The sequence below is a fragment of the Jaculus jaculus genome, chromosome 7 (assembly GCF_020740685.1).
Source record: "Jaculus jaculus isolate mJacJac1 chromosome 7, mJacJac1.mat.Y.cur, whole genome shotgun sequence".
NCBI classification, from domain to species: domain Eukaryota; kingdom Metazoa; phylum Chordata; class Mammalia; order Rodentia; family Dipodidae; genus Jaculus; species Jaculus jaculus.
In genome coordinates, this window is record NC_059108.1 from 119,555,538 (window position 1) to 119,577,747 (window position 22,210).

The 22,210-nt window shown below is 46.3% G+C and overlaps 1 protein-coding gene across 3 annotated transcripts in view; it reads right to left on the minus strand.

The window, feature by feature from the left end:
* Window positions 1-22,210, minus strand: part of Sptb (spectrin beta, erythrocytic) — a 147,066-nt gene that overhangs the window by 49,980 nt on the left and 74,876 nt on the right. For all 3 annotated transcript variants that reach the window (XM_004649261.2, XM_045154131.1, XM_045154130.1), the window contains exons 3-11: window positions 9,104-9,255; window positions 7,822-7,995; window positions 7,451-7,542; window positions 6,690-6,770; window positions 6,300-6,415; window positions 5,701-5,813; window positions 4,745-4,932; window positions 2,196-2,313; window positions 1,004-1,162 (exon numbers count right to left, since the gene is read on the minus strand). In XM_004649261.2, the coding sequence (XP_004649318.2) occupies window positions 1,004-1,162; window positions 2,196-2,313; window positions 4,745-4,932; window positions 5,701-5,813; window positions 6,300-6,415; window positions 6,690-6,770; window positions 7,451-7,542; window positions 7,822-7,995; window positions 9,104-9,255 (1,193 nt within the window). The remainder of the gene's footprint in view (window positions 1-1,003; window positions 1,163-2,195; window positions 2,314-4,744; window positions 4,933-5,700; window positions 5,814-6,299; window positions 6,416-6,689; window positions 6,771-7,450; window positions 7,543-7,821; window positions 7,996-9,103; window positions 9,256-22,210) is intronic.

The following is a 22,210-nucleotide window of genomic DNA, read 5'->3' on the forward strand; positions in this document are numbered from 1 at the left end:
GTAGGAGGGGCTGCTGACACTGGGACGTCACACAGCGGCAAACAGATGTTTTACCCGTACACTATCTGGGGCACTCTCTGATGCGCTCAGAATGTTCACCATGCCCCTTCCCTGACAGAATTTAATTTGATTCCAAGCTCTAAGTGGGAGGGAACAGATGCTCTGATGGATAATCAGCCCTGAGGTTCATTGTTAGCTAGAGAAATATGCTCCAAGCCTGGAGGCCAGAGACCAAAGCGCATGTCGGCCAGAGACTGGTGCACTCTCATTTAACCCTGTCCTCAGGAAATCACCATTTAAATCAGGCGTGGTGACGCACGCCTTTAATCCCAGCACTTGGGAGGCAGAGGTGGAAGGATTGTTGTGAGTTCAAGGCCACCCTGAGATTATATAGTGTATTCCGGGTCAGCCTGAGCTAGAGTAAGACCCCACCTCAGAAAACCAAAAAAAAAAAAAAAAAAAATCACCATTTAATGGCAATTCTGACACCTGTTTTTGTTGAAGCCATAGCCAACATATAACTTTGGGGGCCAGTTATGATACACGAGGCTTTCTATTAAGAAACTTAATATATTGGGAGGCAGAGGTAGGAGGATTGCCATGAGTTCAAGGCCACTCTGAGACTACATAGTGAATTCCAGGTCAGCCTGGACCAGAGTGAGACCCTACCTCGAAAAACCAAAAAAAAAGAAACTTAATATGTACTGGGTGGGTAGCTCAGTGGTAGGGTGCTTGCTTAGCATGTGCAAAGGCCAGTGAGTGTCTGACCTCCAAGAGAGGGAGAGAAGCAGAAAGCGAGGGAGGGACAGACTTCATACATCTCTGGGAGTTCCTCCTCCAATCTTGGGGGAGCTGGGCTGCAAGGCTGAGGAGAGGCTTAACTGGCCTCTGCTGCTGCTGACAGATCGATCAGCTTGGGCTCCAGTTCCGTTAAAAGCTGGTTTGGGGGCGGGTATCTAAAGGACTTCCCTTCCCTGTGATCCCCAGGTACGGCCCCCCTTACCTGGGTCACGAGGCGCTGGTTTTCGTTAAGCCAGGTCTCTCTCATGGCGGCCTTTCTGTCAAAGCGCCGCGCCAGCTGCTCCAGCTTCTCCTGCCGAATGAGCTCGCTCCGCAGGGCCAGCTCCCGCTGGTACTCAGCTTCCTCCAGGCTCTCCCAGGCCTGCACAGGGCAGAGGAGAAGTCTTGGGCCACAGAAGAAACACACAGGCCCGGGCTTCTATCTCCTTCGCTTGAGAGTGACTTCAGGAGTCAGGGTACCCGTGCTCTAGGGTGAGGTGGTGGCAGATTAAAGCACAGCCCAGACCCAAGGATTCAAAGGCCTTCCTTCCTGATCATCTCTTTCTCTATGCCTGCCTCAGACTCTGTGAAATCTATATTGGTTTCCACTTCTATGGGTGCCCAGCAAATCCTTATTGACTAGCCAGTTCTTTTTTTTTTTTTTTTTTTTTTTGTTTGTTTTTGTTTTGAGGTAGGGTCTTGCTCTAGCCCAGGCTGACCTGGAATTCACTATGTAGTCTCAGGGTGGCCTTGAACTCTCTGCAATCCTCCTACCTCTGCCTCCCAAGTGCTGGGATTAAAGGCATGTGCCACCATGCCTGGCTCATTCTTAGTATTTTATTTTTATTTATTTATTTGAGAATTTGAGAGGAGAGGGCAGAAGGGAGGGGGAGAGAGAAAGAGAGAATGGGCATGCCAGGGCCACCAACTGCTGCAAACGAGCTCTAGATGCATGTGCCACCTTGTGCATCTGGCTTACGTGGGTCCTGGGGAGTTGAACCTGGGTTCTTTGGCTTTGCAGGCAAGTACTTTAACTGCTAAGCCATCTCTCCAGCCCCCATCTCCATTCTATTAGAGTTTCTAGACGGTGCTAAGTCTCCAACATCACAAAGTGCTTCCCTACTGACATAAGAAATTAGCATTCCAGATTCAAAGACAAACTACAGATTCTATAGAGAACAGGATGCAAAACTGACTCCAAAGAACGACTCTGGGTATCTGAACAGGGGCTGAACTGGTGACAGTGAATAGAGCCTGACCAGAGTCATGTTCAAATGATTCCCCCCAAATAGCCAGCATTCCATGAACAGCAAATAAAGTGGCTTGGTTTAGCTTTGCCTAGTGACCACTCCCCACACCATCATCAGGAACTCAGTCACCCCACTGGCTACGTGTTACGGCAAAGGCCACAGTACCCTGTTGATGTCAGATACTAGTTTCCCATCATGAGGCGTATACACTTTCTGATTGTTGGCTCTCATCCGAGACTGGATGGTAAACAGTAGGACTTCCAGATTCCCTTTCTCCTGAAACCTATGGGAGAAAACAGAAGTGGGAAAACTGATATTGAGGTCCCCACAGCCAAATTATCTGCCAGAGTCAATGTGGAAACCCTGATAACTCGGATCTTGGACAACAAAGACTATTTCCCTTTAAAATAAAATTAAAAGAAGACAGAGAAGAGACAGGTCTACTTACCTGTTAAAATGTCTATCATTCTCACTGATAGAGATCTGAAAGGAGCTTATGTCTTTACAATTCAAGTCAGGAGAAAAAAACAAAACAAAACACAATGGCTACCAACCACAGCATTAATCATTAGCTCTCACAGGGATTAGTTAACTGCAATATTCCAGTAATTCCTGTAAATGTTAAGTTTACCAATCCATACTTTTTTAAAAAAAAACACATATTAAAGAAAAACAACCCTTCTCTGTTCTGCAAGTGATAAAGGCTTTTCAGACAGCTTTTTTTTTTTTTTTTTTTTGAGCATTAGTAAAACCTTAGAAACATCATTATCTATATGTTGCGCTGAAAGCAACTTTCACCCCAGGACCAATAAGCTGGCTCTCCCAGTAAGTCCTATAGGCCAGATGTGTCCAAGGGGTCAGGAAGGGCTTGGCTCTGCTGAGTGTGAGTGTGGGAGACAAGATCTAGGTAACTGGGCACTTGCACATTTCTTCATGTACCAAGTGTATACTCACATCTACATCCTTTCCTTGACCAGGCTGGAAGTGGTGTGAGCAAGGTTCACCATGAGCCCTGCTTAAAGGTTCAAAGAGGTCTGAGGCCCTGGAACACTAGGGGTACAGCCAAGAGGTCATATCCCTGTGTACAGGCCCAGTGTACTCACAGGGAGCGTTGTCCTTATTGAATCGAGGAATTTTAATTTTATTTTTATTTATTTGAGAGAGAGATAATGGGAGCTCCAGGGCCACTGCAAACGAACCCAAGATGCGTGTGCCCCCTTGTGCATCTGGCTTACGTGGGTCCTGGGGAGTCAAATCTGGGTCCTTTGGCTTTGCAGGCAAGCGCCTTAACCATCTCTCCAGCCCCCTGATTCGAGGATTTTAAAAGAGGGTTGGTGTCCAACTTAGAAACCAGATAGAAGTTTATAATATATCCCAGCCTCCGTAGCTCACCTCTCCCAATTTCAAAGTGGTGACTGGAGAAGTGGGTGCTGGGGGTGGGACCAGCAAAGCAGAGGGTGCTGTTGGCAAACTAGAACCTTCTGTCAGGGGAGGTGCACAAGCTAACAGCAGACAAACTGGAATGCCTCAGGGGTGGATGTGGGTGCTTACATGTGGCGTGCACGGATTCACTGTTGCACTGTGTGCACAGGTGGTGGGGTGGGGTGGAGATCCTGCTGACCCACCGTGATGAGTGGGAGAGGATTGGGCAGATATGCTTGTGACCACAAGGCCCCACCTAGAAGGCTCGGGGGCTGCAACGGCTCAGTGTATAGACTCACGAAGACAGAAACTGGCCAGCATGGGCTCTCCAAAGAAACTTGACCCCCACTCTTTTAGCTGGGAATAAGAGTTACTCACCCGTTTCCTATAAGTTGATCACGTGGGAGAAGGGCATAAAGTAGGAGACACATGGGCCATTCTAGACCCTTGAAGACGTATCTCATGGATAAACCTCAGGGCCCATTCATTTTTACATGGTATGTTAAAATGTTTTTTAGGAGCTGGAGAGATGGTTTAGCAGTTAAGGCGCTTGCCTGCAAAGCTCAAGGACCCAGGGTTGATTCCCCAGTACCCATGTAAGCTGGATGTACAAGGTGGCGCATGTGTCTGGAGTTAGTTTGCAATAGCTAGAGGCCCTGGTGTGCCCATTCTCTCTCTTTCTATCTGCCTCTTTCTCACTCTCTCTCAAATAAATAAATAAATTTTATTTTATTTTATTTTTTTAAATTATTTATCTATTTATTTGAGAGCAACAGACACAGAGAGAAAGACAGATAGAGGGAGAGAGAGAGAATGGGCGCGCCAGGGCCTCCAGCCTCTGCAAACGAACTCCAGACGCGTGTGCCCCCTTGTGCATCTGGCTAACGTGGGACCTGGGGAACCGAGCCTCGAACCGGGGTCCTTAGGCTTCACAGGCAAGCGCTTAACCGCTAAGCCATCTCTCCAGCCCAATAAATTTTATTTTAAATAATATTTAAAAGATATTTTTATTTATTTATTTGCAAGCAGAAATGGCGGGGGGGGGGGAGAGGAACAGGAAGAGACAGAATGGGCACGTCAGAGCCTCTTGCTGTTGCAAATAAACTCAAGATGCATGTGCCACTTTGGCATCTGGCCTTACGTGGGTACCAGGGAGTCGAATTTGGGCTGCCAAACTTTGCAAGCAAGTGCCTTAGCTGCTGAGCCATCTCTTCAGCCCATCCAAATTCTACCTCTGAGCAGCTGATTTCTCAGGCCCTAACAACTACCCTCCTGAGTGCCAGGGCACTTACTTGGGTGGCTTCTCCACGGTACGGTAGGTGCTGAAGGCCTGTAGCTGCTGCTGGACACCACTCAACGAGTTGGCAAACTTGCGGCTGTTCAGGACACTGATGGTCTGCTCGATCCAGGTGAGCAGGTCCGAGGCTAGCCCACTATACTTTTCAATCATCTTCTCAGTCTCAATGGCATGGTCAATGACCTAAGGAACCACCTTATTATTCATCCTCATCAGAAAAGCATTGCCACTAATGAAGCCACCAATGAAGACCACCATTGAGGTGACCTGCAATAAAGACCCCCCCAATCTCTGGAGTGTTCTAGGTTGAATTTGTTCCCTCTCATCGAGTCTGTTGTTATGTCAGAGGGAGTGGACTAGAAGTTGAAACCCTCCCCTTGCACTGATCCTGTTGGGGTTCAGGAATAGCTTCTCCCTGCCCCTCACCCTATAAAGAGTACTAGACTGACTATGCCAGGATGCTAGCCCCTTGAGGGTTTTCATTTACTTGAAATTGTTTATTAGGAACCAAGGCACACAGAAATGGAAGAGAACTAGTCTCAACCCTTGAGGAAGCTAAAGACCCAGTAGGGAAAAAGACTCTGACATGGTGCTTCACACAGATACGTTCCTGGTGGACTGTGGGAGATGGAGACGTCTGCAATCACAACAAACCAACCAAGAAAGAGCCCGCAGTGGATCCTGGGGAATGTGTGGGACTCATGGGCCTCCAGGTGGAGGATGGGGGCTTGGGTTAGAGCTGCAGGCTGTAGTCCATCTAGACCTGCATGAACCTGCTTTGAAGTCTGCTTTCCAGGGAGCCTTGGAGGAAGTGGGAGCAGTGCTCCGCCCCCTCAACTGCAACCAGGGGAACAGACACAAAGCTTTTAGAATGGATAGGGAGCTCTCACTCAAGACCTGGGGTTGGCAAGCAGAGAAGGGCAATGCTGTGCTGACAAAACAGCTCATTACCTTGCCAACACGCTTGCCCTCCACTGCCAGCACCTTCATCTTGGAGAAGTAGTGGTAAAACGCCACCACATAGGTGATGATGGACTTCTCATCTGGGTTTTCCGTGAAGACATCTGGACAGGGTAAAGGTACATTCAGAGCACCAAACTGGAGGGCCAGAAGTTTCAGCCCCGTTTCCTCCAGCATACAGTTTAACCACAAGCACTGAGTGACAACCAACAGGACGAGGAACAGAGGAATGGCCAGGTGTGTGAAACATGCCTGTAATCTCAGCACTCAGGAGGCAGAGGCAGGGATTTCAGGAGTTCAAGGCCAGCCTGGGCTACATGAAATTCTGTTTAAAAAAAAAAAAAACAACCCAAAAGAGGAGGAATAGAGTCCTGCAGTCTTGGATAGTGATGACTATTAGGACCACAGGTTATAAAAGAAAGAAGGAGATGAGTTCACAAGGGACATCCTACAATGACCAGGTGCCCGCCGAGAACCCATGTGTCTCTGAGGAATGGAGACATCCCCTCTCTTTGCCCACATCTCATCAGGCATCAGGACCAGCTCCAGGAGCCTGGCTCCTTCCAGAACAAAAGGTAGGAGGGGCTCACCTTCAGGGTCAAGGAGTGGGATGATGCCCAGCTGGCGTTCAGCCACATCAAATGCATGTTCCAGGTTATGCCGGGCATTGGAATCCTTCAGCTTGTCAAAGTCGATGAGGTCAGGCCTAGGGACAAAACTGGACTGTTGAAATAGAGTGGCCATGGCAGGCCCACCTTCAAGACAGTCCCAGCATGAACAAGGGTGCTGCACAGATGCAGGGGTGCATGGGTAAGATGGGAAGCAACCGTGAGCACCTGTGTGTGAGGACACAGGCAACAGGTATGTTCGCGAAGGTCGGGGTAAGAGAAGAGACAACAGCGGCAGTACATTCCCTTGGCCCCCAATTAAGTCCATGTGTCCACATCCCTGTCAGTTCTCAGGGCTCCCCTTCCTCTTACCGGTGCTTGTGTATCAGGGCATTAAAGGCCAAGCCGTCCTTCCAGCTGGAGGTGAAGTTGGTGACATTGACGTGGGGGTAGCTGCATCCAAGAGAAACATTAAGACTAAGAGATTCTTCTGAGGTCCCAAACATATGGATAAACTGAGGGCCCATACGCCAGGAGAGGAATGGATCTATCCCTTCTTTTTTTCTTTGAGGCAAGCCCAAGAGACTGGCCTCTTTTTTATGAGAGAGAGTGAGAAAGAGAGAGAGAGAGAGAGAATTTGCGTGCTAGGGCCTCCAGCCACTGTAATTGAACTCCAGATGCACACGCCACCTTGTGCACATGTGCGACCTTGCGCATACATCACCGTGTGTGTCTGGCCTACATGGGATCTGGGTTGTTGAACATGGGTCCTTAGGCTTTGCAGGCAAGAGCCTTAACCACCAAGAGACCTCTCCAGCTCTGACCTGTCCCTTCTTGATCTGCTCCAACACAAGAAAGTACAGCTAAGTCGCACAAAAGATGCTCCCACAAGCTGTGGCTCATCACTCAACAGGCTCCACAGTTTGACCCAAGACAACTTTGGAAAAGCAACTCCACATTCTAGAAGAACCAGGCCAGGCCAGACTTGCATCATTTGCATCAAAGCTGCTATTGTTCTGAATTCTATCGTTCACTAATGTCTAGTGCCTGTTGGGAATGGCAGCCCCCCAGGGGAATTCCCGTAAGGGGTTGGTGGCACACTTGGCAATGGCAGTTTTCTCAAGCATACACACCCTGCTGTCTTCATCTGGCACCACAAGAGCAGCGCATCCTTGGCCGAGCGTGTCTCACGACCTTCCTGAGTTTGGACAACAATGTCCTGAATCTGAGGGTGACAGGGTAAGAAAGAGATGAAGTAGCTTTGTGTCTGGCACCGGGAGACCCCCTCCCTCTGCTCCCTGTGGCCACCCATCTCCAGCACCATTCAGACCCTGAGGCCCTGGGTCCCAGCCATCCACCTCTCTGCCTCAGTCCATGGGAAGAGAACGAGAGGCGCTTTCTCAGAAAGTGCATAGACATGCCCTGTTCACCATTATGGAAGGTTCTCAGGTCCTAGCCAGCTTTGAGGGGGTCCTTTCAGCTTCCTCTAATTCCCGGGCCCCACCTGGAAGCGGAGGATGATGGTCCAGATGAGGCCCAGCACCAGGCGGTGGTTGCCGTCCACGATGTCATGGGAGCCCATATTCTCCAGGTGCACGCGCTGCTCCTTGAGGAACTGCAGGGCCTTGTCCACGTTCTCCAGGCAGTGGATGCGCATCTTTCCCTTGGTGGGCCTTGGCTGGGAGAGAGCAGTGGGCATGGAGGGACTGTGCAGAGGTCAAGTCCCCAGAGGTGGCTACACCACGGGTCAGCTGATATTCTCAGCTCTACCCTCCACCCTCTTGGTGAAACTCGAGGTGCCACTGTCACTCCTGACACTTTTCAACCCCTTCCTCTCGGCACCCAGTGCTCGGCAACCAGGTTGCCTGAAAGCCCTTTCGAGTCTGAACACAACCTTCTGAGAGGGGGCTAAGTGGCATTCAAATTCAGTAACACAAGGGACTGTTGACTCAGTACTTCCTACGTGTCAGGCTCAGTTCTAAGAACTACTTACTGTCATTCAGTGATTAGAAAAAAATGACTTTCAGGTTGGTGATCAATAATGGTTCTGTCTCTACCCCCCAGCCTCCTCCCTCCCCTGGACACCAGAATCCAAGGGGATCCCCCAGCCAGAATCCAAGGGATCATCACTGACGCTGATGGTATCTTCTGAAGGATTCCCGGGCAACCTTCCCAGGGGAATTTCAGTGCAGGAGAAGAGGCAGGATTCAGCTCAAGAGGTGAAAGGGCAAAAGAAGCACAGGATGCCTCTTCATGCAGACCCTGAGGATCTTAGAGTACTTCATGTATCCTTGCAGGAAGTGGAGGCCAACAGGGCCCTCTTCTGGACCCTCTTCTCTTTCTGAGGCATTCACACTGTTGGGAAGGGACAGCCTTCTCTTCTGACGGGTTACCACATGCACACGTGGTAAGACACACTGCCAGCTATCGCCTGCATTGTCCTCTTGGTTCCAAGAGGAGTGTATAGCTCTCCAGAAAACTCATACAGCTAGGCCCAGTGCAGGCCATCTCCAGATGCCCAGATGCCAGTGAGAACAACAAAGAGCTACATGGCTTCTGGAAGGAGCATGAGAGGGTGGGATTGGTGAGGAGGAGTGACAAGCAGTTCTGCCAAAGATCAGAGATCCCAGTTAGCCATGTGGACCCCTGACGCTGTAAGTAGGGGAACCTCACAGGGAAACAGAGAGAAACTCTGGCAGGACATAAGAAATCAAGAAACTCCCGAAAATACACTTCCTGGAGGAGGGGCGGATGGCACGAGCCACGGGCTGGGACGAGAGCCTTACCAGCATCTCTCCCGAGAGCACCTCCAGAAGCTTGATGAGCATCCGCCCATCCCGCAGGTCCTTGTAGAGATCGCTGATGCGGCAGGACACTCGAGCCAGGTGGGAGTTCACCCATTTGGTGAAGGTCTTCTTCTGAACGACTTCCCGCTCATCTGGGTGGGGAAAGAGCCTTGAGTGAGCTGCTGGAGGTCGGTGAGGCTGATGTGATGTGGGTCCAAGGGATGTTACCTTAATACCAGGGTAATCCATGCCTGACAGATGAGGCTATGACATTCATTTCTCCTCTCTCCTTGGAGCATGTGCCAACCCTGGCACTATGGGCGCTCACAGGCCAGCAGGAGTAAAGCAACCAGGAGACCACCACCAGCACTGTAGCTAGACACCTCTAACCCAGCCGTTCATTTCCCGCTACCAGTCAGAACATTCTGCGCTACTGGGCCATTGAATTCAGATCTCAATGTAAGATCCATCCACTCATCCATCCAATAATCTCTCTGTTGAGCATGCTCTCTTGGTTACTCTATCTCTCCACATCCCCTTCACCTAACTCCTATTCATCTTTTAAGATTCAGAGTACATGGATGTGATTGTCTATCTTGATTGCCTACTTGATAGGACCTAGAATCACCTAGAAAACTAGGCCCTGGGCAGCCAGTAAGGGATTATCTTAATTAGATGATTTGAAGTAAAGAAGACCCACCTTAACTGTGGGTGGCACCATTTCATGGGCTGAATCAAAAGGGAAAAAATGAGGCTGGAGAGACTGCTTAGTGGTTAAGGCATTAGCCTGCAAAGTCAAAAGGACCCAGGTTTGAGTCTCCAGGACCCACATAAGCCAGATGCACAAGGTGGTGCATGCGTCTAGAGTTCATTTACAGTGGCTGAAGTCCCTGGCATGCCCATTCTCTCTCTTTTTCTTTTCTTTTCTTTTCTTTTCTTTTCTTTTCTTTTCTTTTCTTTTTCTTTTTCTTTTTCTTTTTTTTTTTTTTAGCATTTTTATAACATTTTAAAAAATTTACTGATTTGTTTATTTGAGAGACCAAAAGAGGGAAAAAGGCAGAGAGAGACAGGGAGAGAGAATGGGTACCCCAGGGCCTCCAGCCACTGCAAGTGAATTCTACACTCATGCACCACCTTGTGCATCTGGCTTACACGGGTCCTGGGGAATTGAACTGAGGTCCTTTGTTTCTGCAGGCAAATGCCTTAACTGCTAAGCCATCTCTCCTGCCCCTCCCTCCCTCTTTTTATCTCTCTCAAATAAATAATATAAAAATACCTCCCCCCCAAAAAACAAAGGAAAAAAATGAGCTGAGTACCACAGTCCTCCGTCTCTGCTCCCTCACTGTGGATTGAATGTAATGAGCTCCTTCAAGCTCCGGCCGCCATGCCTACCCCATGGGCTGTATCCTTGGGCTGTAAGCTAACATAAATCCTTCCTTCCCTTGGTTACTTTGGCCAGGTATTTGGCCACAGCAACAAGAAGGGAAACTCATACAATGGACTCCTTGGGAGAATTCCTCCTGACGTCCTCTTTGGGGTGGGCTTCTCGTGTTTGCTGTGACCTCTGCATTGACAATGTCAAGTATTGGCTGAGCATATGCCTTTCCTGAAGGACAACGGGCTCCCAAGGCCTGGGGAAGTATGTCTGGCTCGGCTCTCCATCCTCAGGGATTGGAGTCTGGCACACAGCAGCTGCTCCATAGCTGGCTGGTGGGTGACTAGCCACGCATGCATTCAGTTCTTGTTACATGGCAGGCCTTGCTAGGCCCAGTGACATACCAGTGCAGAGCAGCCACATGCTTTCAGGACCCTGACCAGGTAGAGGAGAGTGAGGAGCGAGGGAAGAGTTGCGCTGTGTAGCGCTCCGAGCCTCACAGGGTAATAGGAAATGAAGACTTGCCCGTTGCAGTATGTTATCTTGTTCTACTCACACAGTACCAGGCAGGAGATTTTGACCTTCAGCCCTTGGATGGTGACAAGACACCTCCATACCCCTAAATAAAATCATCCCTCCCTCTATCTGTCTTTCTCTCTGTGTCTGTTGCTCTCAAATAAATAAATAAAAATTAAAAAAAAAAAAGAAAGAAAAGGGCTGGAGAGATGGCTTAGTGGTTAAACGCTTGCCTGTGAAGCCTAAAGACCCTGGTTCGAGGCTCGGTTCCCCAGGTCCCACGTTAGCCAGATGCACAAGGGGGCGCACGCGTCTGGAGTTCGTTTGCAGAGGCTGGAAGCCCTGCTGCGCTCATTCTCTCTCTCTCTCTCTCTCTATCTGTCTTTCTCTCTGTGTCTGTCGCTCTCAAATAAATAAATAAAAATTAAAAAAAAAATCATCCAACCAGGCCCCTGACCTGTGTGTACTTATTGGGCACTTCTGAACAAATAAAATGCTGGTGAACCATCCAAGCTATGGCTGGAGAGAAGACAGAGGACTGGACCAGGCATGGTGGCGCACGCCTTTAATCCCACCCAGCACTTGGGAGGCAGAGGTAGGAGGATCACAGTGAGTTTGAGGTCATCCTGAGACTACACAGTGAATTCCTAGTCAGCCTGGGCTAGAGTGAGACCCTACCTCGGAAAAAAAAATTTAAAAAGACAGAGGACTGGATAGCACAGGATGGCAAAGAGGAGAAAGGGTTGGGGAGAGGGGAGAAGGATAAGAAAGAAGAAAAATAAAATAGGAATTGCAGGAAAGAAGAGAGGACGCAGCATGGGCTCTTGGTCTGCTGGGTTTTGGTAACAGTGTGTGATGGTTGGCTCCTGGGCACGTGGGTTTGAAGATTCAGGACAGGAGCTGACCTGGTAATGAGTCTGGGCCTGGGGGGCTGCAGGATCCCCAGGCAGAGTGTGCAGGGGTAGTTCGCAGCCGGGGCAGACACAGAGTGGCACAGCCAGGAGGGAATGCCAACACGGTGGGAGGAGGCTAATGTGCGCTCAAATGAGCCCAAACTGAGCAAGGGATTTTTTTTTTTTTTTAATGATTCAATAACTGACTTAACAGCAACAAAAAGGGGAGCTGAGCCAGTGCTGCCTCCAGGGTATAATGCTGGCAGCCCAAAGGCTCTCCGCATCAAATTCCTTCCTACTTCGTGGCTATTTTAGTGGTAGGAACTCAGCCTCTTTACACATCTGCTCATTCATTCAGCAAATGTTTGCCCTAAGACCATCGGGCGCCTGGCTCTGGGTGGAAGTAGGAAATTTAAGCGCAAAGCAGCGGGTCTCCGTCCTGGAAGCAGACAGACTCTGTGAGGAGACCATCAGGGTGTTGGAGTCATCTAGCAACAATGCTATGGCAGCCATCTAAATAAGATTCTCAAGATGAGGCAGAGTACTGTACCAGTCTTAGATAAAACATTACGATGCAAGTGGCATTTATTCATTCTATAATTCGGGACATAGTTTCATGGAGACTGTATACTTCAGTCAGCAGGAAATTAAAATGGGTTCCTAACTTCAAATATGCTGGATGGGATGTAATAACGTCTATTCTGAGGCATACTGGCATTCAACAGAGCCAGCCTCAGTGCCTTCCTCCCTGCCCCAGGGCCTCCTCCGGAAACCAGACCTGTTCTTTAAGTCACTGGCCTTTCTCTTTGACTGAAAGTTTTAGCCCCTGCTGAGATAAGTACCCCCAAAACTAAAGTCCCTTTTATTCCTTCTAATTTTCCTCCTTATAAAAACCCAAATATTTCCCAACATAGATGATAAGACCTTGTTTATTTATTCTGGGCATGTTTGCAGCTGGGGATACAGAATTCAAGTCTAAGGAGCTAGGCTGGCACATGTATAGATCTAGAAGTCTCCTAAGGCATCAATGTTGAAAGCACCTCCTCCATATTCAACATACAAATAATGTCTCCTAGATCTAGAATGCTGGAGCTGCAAGTTTGGAACACAGCAGACGGCCTCTGGGCTGCCTAAACTTGAAATTTGTTTGTGTGTGTGTTGGGGGGGGCGCTTACCCAGAATCCCTAGCACTCTGAAACACGTTGCAGTGTTGAGACATGATTCTAAGAGGCTAGTGATGATCAGAAGGAGGGAAAAGGCCCAAGGGCGGGGATTAAAGTCCATTAGCTCATTCACTCCGGCTGCTGCACATCAGCATGCTCAGCACTTTCTCTGCTGCACGGTCCAGACGCTGCTCCGGAGCCTTGCAAGTGCAGGAGAGGCCTTGCGGCCCCATGCCAGCTGGGCTGGGACTTCCGCTGCCATGACAGGAGGGGCGGAGATGATGCCCGTCAGGCCTGCTGCTCCTAGCCGACCCAGCCGTCTCACTTTCCCACCCATAGTGAGAAGGGCTTCATTAAGACCCACCCAGGAGCCAGAACTTATTTCAGAAAGCGTTCCTTCCCAGGCTCAGGGCATCCTCACTTACTCACGCGCTAGGGCGACCTCAGAAAACTCATCTTCCTTCCTGATTAGCTCTAGCCCAGAATCACTGTCCGGGTCTTATGGTGGGTGACCTATCTCATAATTCCTTTCAAAGGTTTAGTTTGAAGTGGAATATACCCTTGGTACTGAAACCTTCAAATACTCACCCATACATGGAAAATGCTGGCACACAGAGAGTGACTCATGCTCCCAGTCACTTATAAAGCTTTCGCCATTCTTGTCACCATCACTACAGTCACTCTGTCTAAGGGACTGTCTTAGAGGCTGCTGGGGCATAAGACAAGCTCATATTCTTCCAGCTCTGGTCCAGGAAGTCAGACATCAATACACCAATCATTCCAGAAGTAAATGGCAGGACACTTTAATAACCCAAATACTTCACGAGGTAACAATTGGACTTGCTACTAGGTAGGTAGTACCTTCAGTAGCTGTTCGTGGGGTCAAAGAAGAGAGAGGTCATTGCTAATTGAAGTTGTCAAAGGGGTCTTTGTGAAGAAAAACTCACTGGACAGAGAGAAAGAGGATGGACTGAGGCCACGCCGGCAGGCATGAAGGAGCAGGCTTGTTCAAAAACTACTGAGGAGCCACAGGTGAGGAGGACCCGTGTGGAAGACAGGCTTTAGGCAGTGTGTGGAAATCCCTGGAATGAGGCTTAGAAATTTTATTTAAAGGCTTAAGGTTCAATCCCTGGCAAAAGAAAGAAAGAAAGGGAGGAAGGAATGAAGGAAGGAAAGAAGGAAAAAAGGGAGGGAGGGAGGGAGGGAAGAAGGAAGGAAGAGGAAAGGGGGCCGGAGGGATGGCATAGTAATAAAGGCACTTGCCTGCAAAGCCAAAAGACCCACATAAACCAGAGGTACAAGGGGGCACACAAATCTGGAGTTCCTTTGCAGTGGCTGGAGGCCCTGGTCGCCTATTCTCTCTCTCTTTCTACCTGCTTTTTCTGTATCTCTGTATCTGTATTTCTCTCTCCCTCTCAGATAAATAATGTAATAAGAAGAAAGAGGAAAGGAAGGGAGAAGAAAAGAAGAAGAGGGAGGATGAAAAGAAGGAAAAAATTTAGATTTAATTTAATTTTACAGGCAAAAGATGTGGATGTGGCAAGGTCATTTCCAGATATACTGGTGAAATAGTTCAGGCTACATTTTAAAATGCACGTGTAAAGCCAGGCATGGTGGTTCATGCCTTTAATCCCAACAGTTGGGAGGCAGAGGTAGGAGGATCACTGGGAGTTCAAGGCCACCCCGAGACTCCAGAGTGAATTCCAGGCCAGCCAGGGCTAGAGTGAGACCCTACCACAAAAAACAAAATACATTAAGGAAGGACAACTCAAAAAACTATAGGCCCCTTTTCTCTTTATAAATTGACTATCTTGGGCTGGAGAGATGGCTTAGTGTTCAGGTACTTGTCTATGACGCCTAAGAACCCAGTTTCAATTCCCCAGTACCAACTTAAGCTACATGCACAAGTTGGCACATGTGTCTGGAAATCGTTTTCAGTGGTGCACCCATTCTCTCTTTCTCTCTCTGCCTTCCTCTCTGTCTCTGTCTCTATCTTAAATAAATAAATATTTTAAAAATAAATTGACTACCTTAAGCATCTGTTACAGTGGCAGAATCGAACACCAATGCCTACAAATTAAAAGGAAAGAGTTCAATCATGTGAACAGTTAACAGAAAAAAAATTCTAAAATTCTCTTAAATACATAAAAAGTGTTCCAGCTACGCACAGAAGTACAAATTTAAAAAGCCTGCATGTACATGGGCCTTAATTAGCTTAACAAACTAATCACTGAAGATATTTGTGAGACAACTGGGAAAAATTGAATATTAAGTGGATATTAGATGATCTAATTTTATTAGGCCTGGAGAGGGCTTAACAGTTAAGGTGTTTGTAAAGCCAAAGGACCCAGGTTCAATTCCCCAGTATCCACATAAAGCCAAATGCACAATGTGGCACATGCATCCAAAGTTGGTTTGCAGTGGCTGGAGGTCCTGGTGTGCCCATTCTCTTTCTATCTCTCTCTCTTATAAACAAATAAATAAATTATCTTTAAAAAAGAATGGTATTATGAATATATGAAAAATGTCCTTGTTTTTCATAGACACAAACCAATCAGGGGGAAATTATCACAATGATTAAAAATTAACATTATCACAATGATTAAAAATCCCCCAAATAGACAAATATATTAACAATACTAAATTTGGGTAATGGTTCATTTTACCTTTGCCCCTGATTTTCAAAACGTTTCATACTGACAATTAAAAGCTAAATGACAGTACACAAACACTGTGCTCCACTTATGGGATGCACAAAGATTGAGAAGTCTGATCAAACACCGCGCTGGCCAGCATGTCAGGAACAAAGCATTGGTGTGCTGCTGGGGAGGGTTTAACTGGGGCAACGTCCGTGAAAGGCAATTTGGCAAGAAAAATCAGAATCACAGATGCACATTCTTTTGGACCTAGTAATTCCATTTCTAGGAACTTATCCTACAGACATATGTAACCATTGGCAAAAAATATGTGTCTACAAATTTACTCATCGCATTCTGTTTTGTTTTTGTTTTAAGGCAATGTCTCATTCTAGCCCAGACAGACCTGGTACTCACTCTGTAGCTTAGGCTGGCCTTGAACTCACAGTGGTTCTATCTCAGCCTTCTAAGTGCTACAATTATAGGTGTGAACCTCCATACCCAGCTTTCACCATAGCCTCCCTCCTCTGCCTCCCAAATACTGAGGTTAAAGGCGTGCACCACCACACATTTGAAATTTTTTTCCTGCATTTTTCACATAGCTAAACAGTTTAAATATCCACCCATAGTGGACTGGTTAAATTAAAATTATATGTTGATTCAACGGAGCACTACATAACTGCAAATAGAACAGTAGGCTGTTTAAAAACATTTCTTAGTGGTTAAGGTACTTCCCTGTGAAGCCCAAGGACCCAGGTTTGATTCCACAGAACCCATGTAAACCAAATGCACATGGTGGTGTATGCATCTGGAATTTGCTTGCAGTGGCTAGAGGATATAACATGCCCATTCTCTCTCTCCCTCTCTCTAATAAATAAATAAATAAATTTTAAAAATCAATATTAGAAAAAATATTTCTTTTTTTTTTTTTTTTGAAGTAGGGTCTCACTCTGGCCCAGGCTGACCTGGAATTCACTATGGAGTCTCAGGGTGGCCTCGAACTCACGGCGATCCTCCTACCTCTGCCTCCTGGGTGCTGGGATTAAAGGCGTGCGCCACCACACCCGGTTAGAAAAAATATTTCTTGAAAGACACAAAAGAAATGGTGATCAGGACAGAACGAGGTACCTGGAGGGCTAAAGTGGGAGTAAAACTTATTATTTGTTCTTTTATAGCTTTTGAATTTTATTTAACACACACATATATATATATACACATACATACACATACACATACACATACACATACACATACACATACACACACACATATATATATATATATATATATATATATATATATATATATATATATCTTCTTCAAAATAGAAGTATGTTTTACTTTGAGAAAGAAAAGTAAAACGTCTTCTTCTCTTTTTCCAAACAAAAACCTCTGGAGGCCAGGGCCTCCAGTTTCCTCACCTTGGGATGTTTTTCTTTTTTGATTTTCCGAGGTAAGGACTCACTCTAGCCCAGGTTGACCTGGAACTCACTATGTAGTCTCAGGGTGGCCTTGAACTCACAGTGGGCCTCCCACCTCTGCCTCCCCAGTGCTGGGGTTAAAGGTGTGTGCATGCACCTGGCACCTTAGAGATTTTTCCATAGGCAAAAATCAAACTTCTTTAACCACTTGAACCCACAAAAGAGATGAAAGGCAGGGGTACCCACTGTGTCTCCCGGGAATGAAAAGGTATGTGCAGTCTGGGGAAGCAAAGATGAGGGCAGCAAGGCTCACTACTACATAGCCTTTCTTGAGTTTGCCACTTTAAAAATTTTTTAATTTAAAAATTTTTAAATATTCTTTTTAATTTTTTAAAATATTTCATTTATTTGAGAGGGAAAGAGGGAATGGCACACCAGGGCCTTTCTAGCCACTGCAAAGGAATTCCAGACACATGTGCCTCCTTGCGCATCTGGCTTTACGCAGGTACTGGGAAATTGAACTTGGGTCCTCTGGCTTTGCTGGCAAGCACCTTAACTCCTAAGCCATCTCTCCAGCATCCTCACCCCCCCCCCTTTTTTTAAAAACCTTTTTGGTATTTAGAGGTAGGGTCTCACTCTAGCCCAGACTGACCTGGAACTCACTCTGTAGTTCTGGGTCTGTTTTAAAAACAGAAGCACCATTTTCTGCCTGCCTCTCTCCTCCCCTAGCTCCCTCTGCTTACAAATAGATAAATAAAAGCATTTTTAAAAAAAGGGCTAGAAAGATGGCTCAGAGGTTAATGCATTTGCCGGTAAAGCCTAACAATCTGGGTTTAGTTCTCCAGTACCCACATAAAGCCAGATGCACAAAGTGGCTCATGCATCTGGAGTTCATTTGCAGCAGCTGGAGGCCCTGGTGTGCCCATTCTCTCTATCTCTCTGCTTGCAAATACATACATACACACACACACACACACACACACACACATATTTATATATATATTTTAATAGGGAACTGGGGCTGGAGAGATGGTTTAGTGGTTAAGGCACTTGCCTGCAACGCCTAACGACCCTTGTTCTACTCTCCAGACCCCATGTTAGCCAGATTCATGAAGATGAGGCACAAGGTCATACTTGCCCACTAGGTGGTGCAAGCATCTGGAGTCTGATTGAGTGGCTGAGGCCCTGACACGCCAATTCTCCCCCCGACCCCCTCTTTAAAAAATAAAGTTAAATATGAGCTCTTTTATATGTCAAGTATCCTTTTGCCCTCCCCCATCCCCTTTCTTGTCATCTTTTATTATCTGTTCTTGTTTAGCATTCTAGCTTTCAAGGTCTTAGCCACGTTTGCTGACTCCGCCCCATTACATACGCACATACGGTTACTGCAAGCAAGGATCTGCATTTGAGACAGAACATGTGGTATCGAGTTTTCTGCATAGGGAACAAAGGGATCAGGGAGAAGAGTCAACAAAGGTACGTTGTGTTTGAAAATGCCATAGTGGCATCTAACATTCTGCATACTAAATAAAAGTTAAATATATAAGTGAATGAAGGAAGGAATAAATAAATAAGAACCTGTTTTCCAGCAAGATGGTTAACTCGGATGTATCTTCTCTTTGGAAACTTAAGCTCCCGTTTCTGGGCCCTTCTATTTGTCCCTCCCATGACTTCCTGTGGGTGCTGCTTGCTTCTCCCTCTTTGTTTGAAATCTGCTCTCGGGGGGTGGGGAAATAGCCCCATAGTTAGAGGTGTTGACTTGCAAAGCCTGCTAGCCTGGGTTCAATTCCCCAGCACCCATGGAAAGCCAGGTGCAACCTGAAAACTTGAGGTTGTAGCGTCAAGACCCTGTCTCAGAAGTGGAGCCCAGGCACCTGAGGCTGTCCTGCACACGTGCTCTACGGCACACACGTGCCCACACACACTCACACACTGCACTCACTATGTGCACAGTCAATAGTTAATGTTTTTCTTTTAAAAAATATTTATTTTTTTCTTATGAGGGGGCAGATAGAAAGAGAACAGGCACAGCAGGGCCTTCAGCCACTGCGAACAAACTCCAGACATATGCACTACCATGTGGCTTACGTGGGTTCTGGGGAGCGAAGCCTGGGTCCTTAGGCATTGTAGGCAAGCACCTTAACTGCTAAGCCATCTTTCCCGCCCTAACTTTGTTTAAAAATCTGTTCTCAAAAAGGGAAAGGTGGGCTGGGACTATAGCCCAGTAGTAAAGCACTTGCCCAGCATACGAGAGGCTTTAGGTTCAATCGCAGCACAAAAACAAACAGAGAATGGTAACTTAAGTAATGAATGTCGGGGGACCATTTGATATCTCGGTTACATTAATGAGGATATCAGGAAGGTTATAGAAGAAAGGCTATAATATATTTTAAGAGAACTTTATATTCTCAAACCATATGCATAATATGACTTACATCAACAAAAAAGATAAAACTGGGTGGTTCAGACTGTTGGGTGATACTGGTTTTCTTTTTTATTTAGTTATTATTTAAAAAAATTCTACAGTGACAAAATAAAAAGACTGATCTAACATTTCTATAATGAATGTATATCACTTTAAAAACATTTTTGCATGTGGGACTATGTATGCATGTTTGTCTGGGTGTGGGTATGCATACGGGCCTGGAGACCAGAAGTTTACTTTGGGTGTCTTCCTTGATTGTGTTCCTCTTTGTTACTGAGGCAGAGCTCCTCGCTTGAACCCAGGGCACACCGATTCAGGCAGTATAGCTGGCCCTAGGAATCTCCTGTCTCTGCCTACTGGATGCTGGCATTGCAGGTGGTCTACCACACCCAAGAGGCATTTACATGGGTGCTGGGGATCTGAACTCTGGTTCTTATGTTTACATGGCAAATACTTATCCACTGAGCGATTTCCCCAGGTCTCCCTTATATAACTAGTTAAAAACAAGAGACAACAGATGCCATAAAGAATGTGATGCAAAATTCATAAGCCCTGAGGAATAAATGATAAAAGTGAAAAGAAAAAAGTAGTCATCCTGAAGAAGTCTATATTCTAACCAGTTCAGACCCAAAGCTTTGGACCAGATGAATTCATGTTAAGGCCACTACAGATTCTCAACCCGGGATTTCTTTCTTTTTCATGTCCAGAAGCCAAAGCTTAGGGAACCACACTGAGTCATACTTTAACTCCCATGAACTGGTGACTAGCCTCAGGGACACAGAGGTCAGTCTGTTCTAAAGACAAGCATAGAGGCAGACCCTTGGGGACATAATGTCACAAATAACATTGGAGACATGAATTCTATTTTTCCTATTTAACCAGTTTGGGGAGGAATTCCTCATTTAGCCAATTGACTTTTAGCACACTGGGATTGTGAACAGGTATAAACTAGGGCTGTTTTCAAGACAGAAACTTAAAGGTTCTTAGTACAAATCAGAAAATGCAAAAATAAAGGATATAAGACTGACTTTAAAAATGAAAGTTGAAGCCAGGTGTGGCAGTGAGCGCCTTTGATCCCAGCAGTCAGGAGGCTAAGGTAGGAGGACTGCTGTAAGTTCAAGGACAGCCTGGGGCTACAGATGAGTTCTAGGTCAGTCTGGACTAGAGTGAGACCCTACCTTGAAAAAATAAAAAAATAAAAAAAAAATGAGAGCTGAGCTAGCTTGGGGAAAATTGCTGTAAAGAAGACTATGAAGGCATTAAGGTGGCAATCTGCATAGTGACAGATATGTATTTAATGAAAAAATTCTAAAAATATAATACTACAGACATTTTAATACTTACACATAGCTAGTAATATCTATAGACAATGAAGTATCAACAATATCTCCAGTTCTTTATCTGTTTTTAATTTTTTGTATGTAAAATATATAATTAATAAAATGCTTAAGAGATATAAAAGTAATTGCCCAATTGCTTTTTAAATAAAATAGAATTTTTCAACTTTTCTTGTAAATATATGTGTTCATGGTATGTGTACATGTACATGTGTGTTTGTGTACATACGTGTGGGTTCATGTGTGTGCACATGAGTGTGGAGGCATGTGATGTCAGGGGCCTTCCTCAGTTGCTCTCCACCTTATTCTTTGAACCTAGAACTAATTGTGCCAGACTAACCCACAAGCCCCAAGGGATTCCCTTTCTCTGCCAACCTAGTACTGGGATTATATGTGCATGCCCACGGCACTTTATGATTTTACGTGGGTATTAGGGATACAAACTCAGGTCCTCATGCTTACATAGCAAGCACCTTACCCACTGAGCCATTTCACCAACTCCTAAAGTAGAACTTTCTTTTCTTTTTTTTTTTTTCTTCCTGAGATAGGGTCTCACTCTAGCCCAGGCTGACCTGAAATTCACTATGTAGTCTCGGGCCTTGAACTCACAGCAATTCTCCTACCTCTCTGCCTTCCAAGTGCTGGGATTAAAGGTGTGTACTGGGCTGGAGAGTTGGCTTAGCGGTTAAGCACTTGCCTGTGAAGCCTAAGGACCCCGGTTTGAGGCTCGGTTCCCCAAGTCCCACGTTAGCCAGATGCACAAGGGGGCGCACGCATCTGGAGTTCGTCTGCAGTGGCTGGAAGCCCTGGTGTGCCCATTCTCTCTCTCTCCCTCTATCTGTCTTTCTCTCTGTGTCTGTCGCTCTCAAATAAATAAATAAAATAAAAAAATTTTTAAAAAAAGGTGTGTACTACCACACCTGGATAAAACATTTTTTGGAATTATTTTATGAGAGAGAGAGAAAAAGCAAAAGAGAGAGAGAAGTGAGACCTAGGGTCTCCAGCCACTGCAATTGAATTCCATACGCATGCGCCACCTTGTGTGCAGGTGAGACCTTGCACGCGTGCGTTACCTTGTATGTTTGGCTTACATGGGACCTGGAGAGCCAAATATGGCTCCTTAGGCTTTGCAGGCAAGTGCCTTAACTGCTAAGCCATCTTTCTAGCCCCTAAAGTAGAACTTGTATAATAGTAAAAGAAATCAGTTTGAATCAAAACCTATTTATTTTTGAAGCAGATTCCTGCTGATCTGAGGTTTGAAGATGATAATGGCTTTAGAACTGCAAAGAAGAAACGAGGGTGTTGTTCAGAGCCCTCATGTGGTAGCTTGCAAGTGTGTGC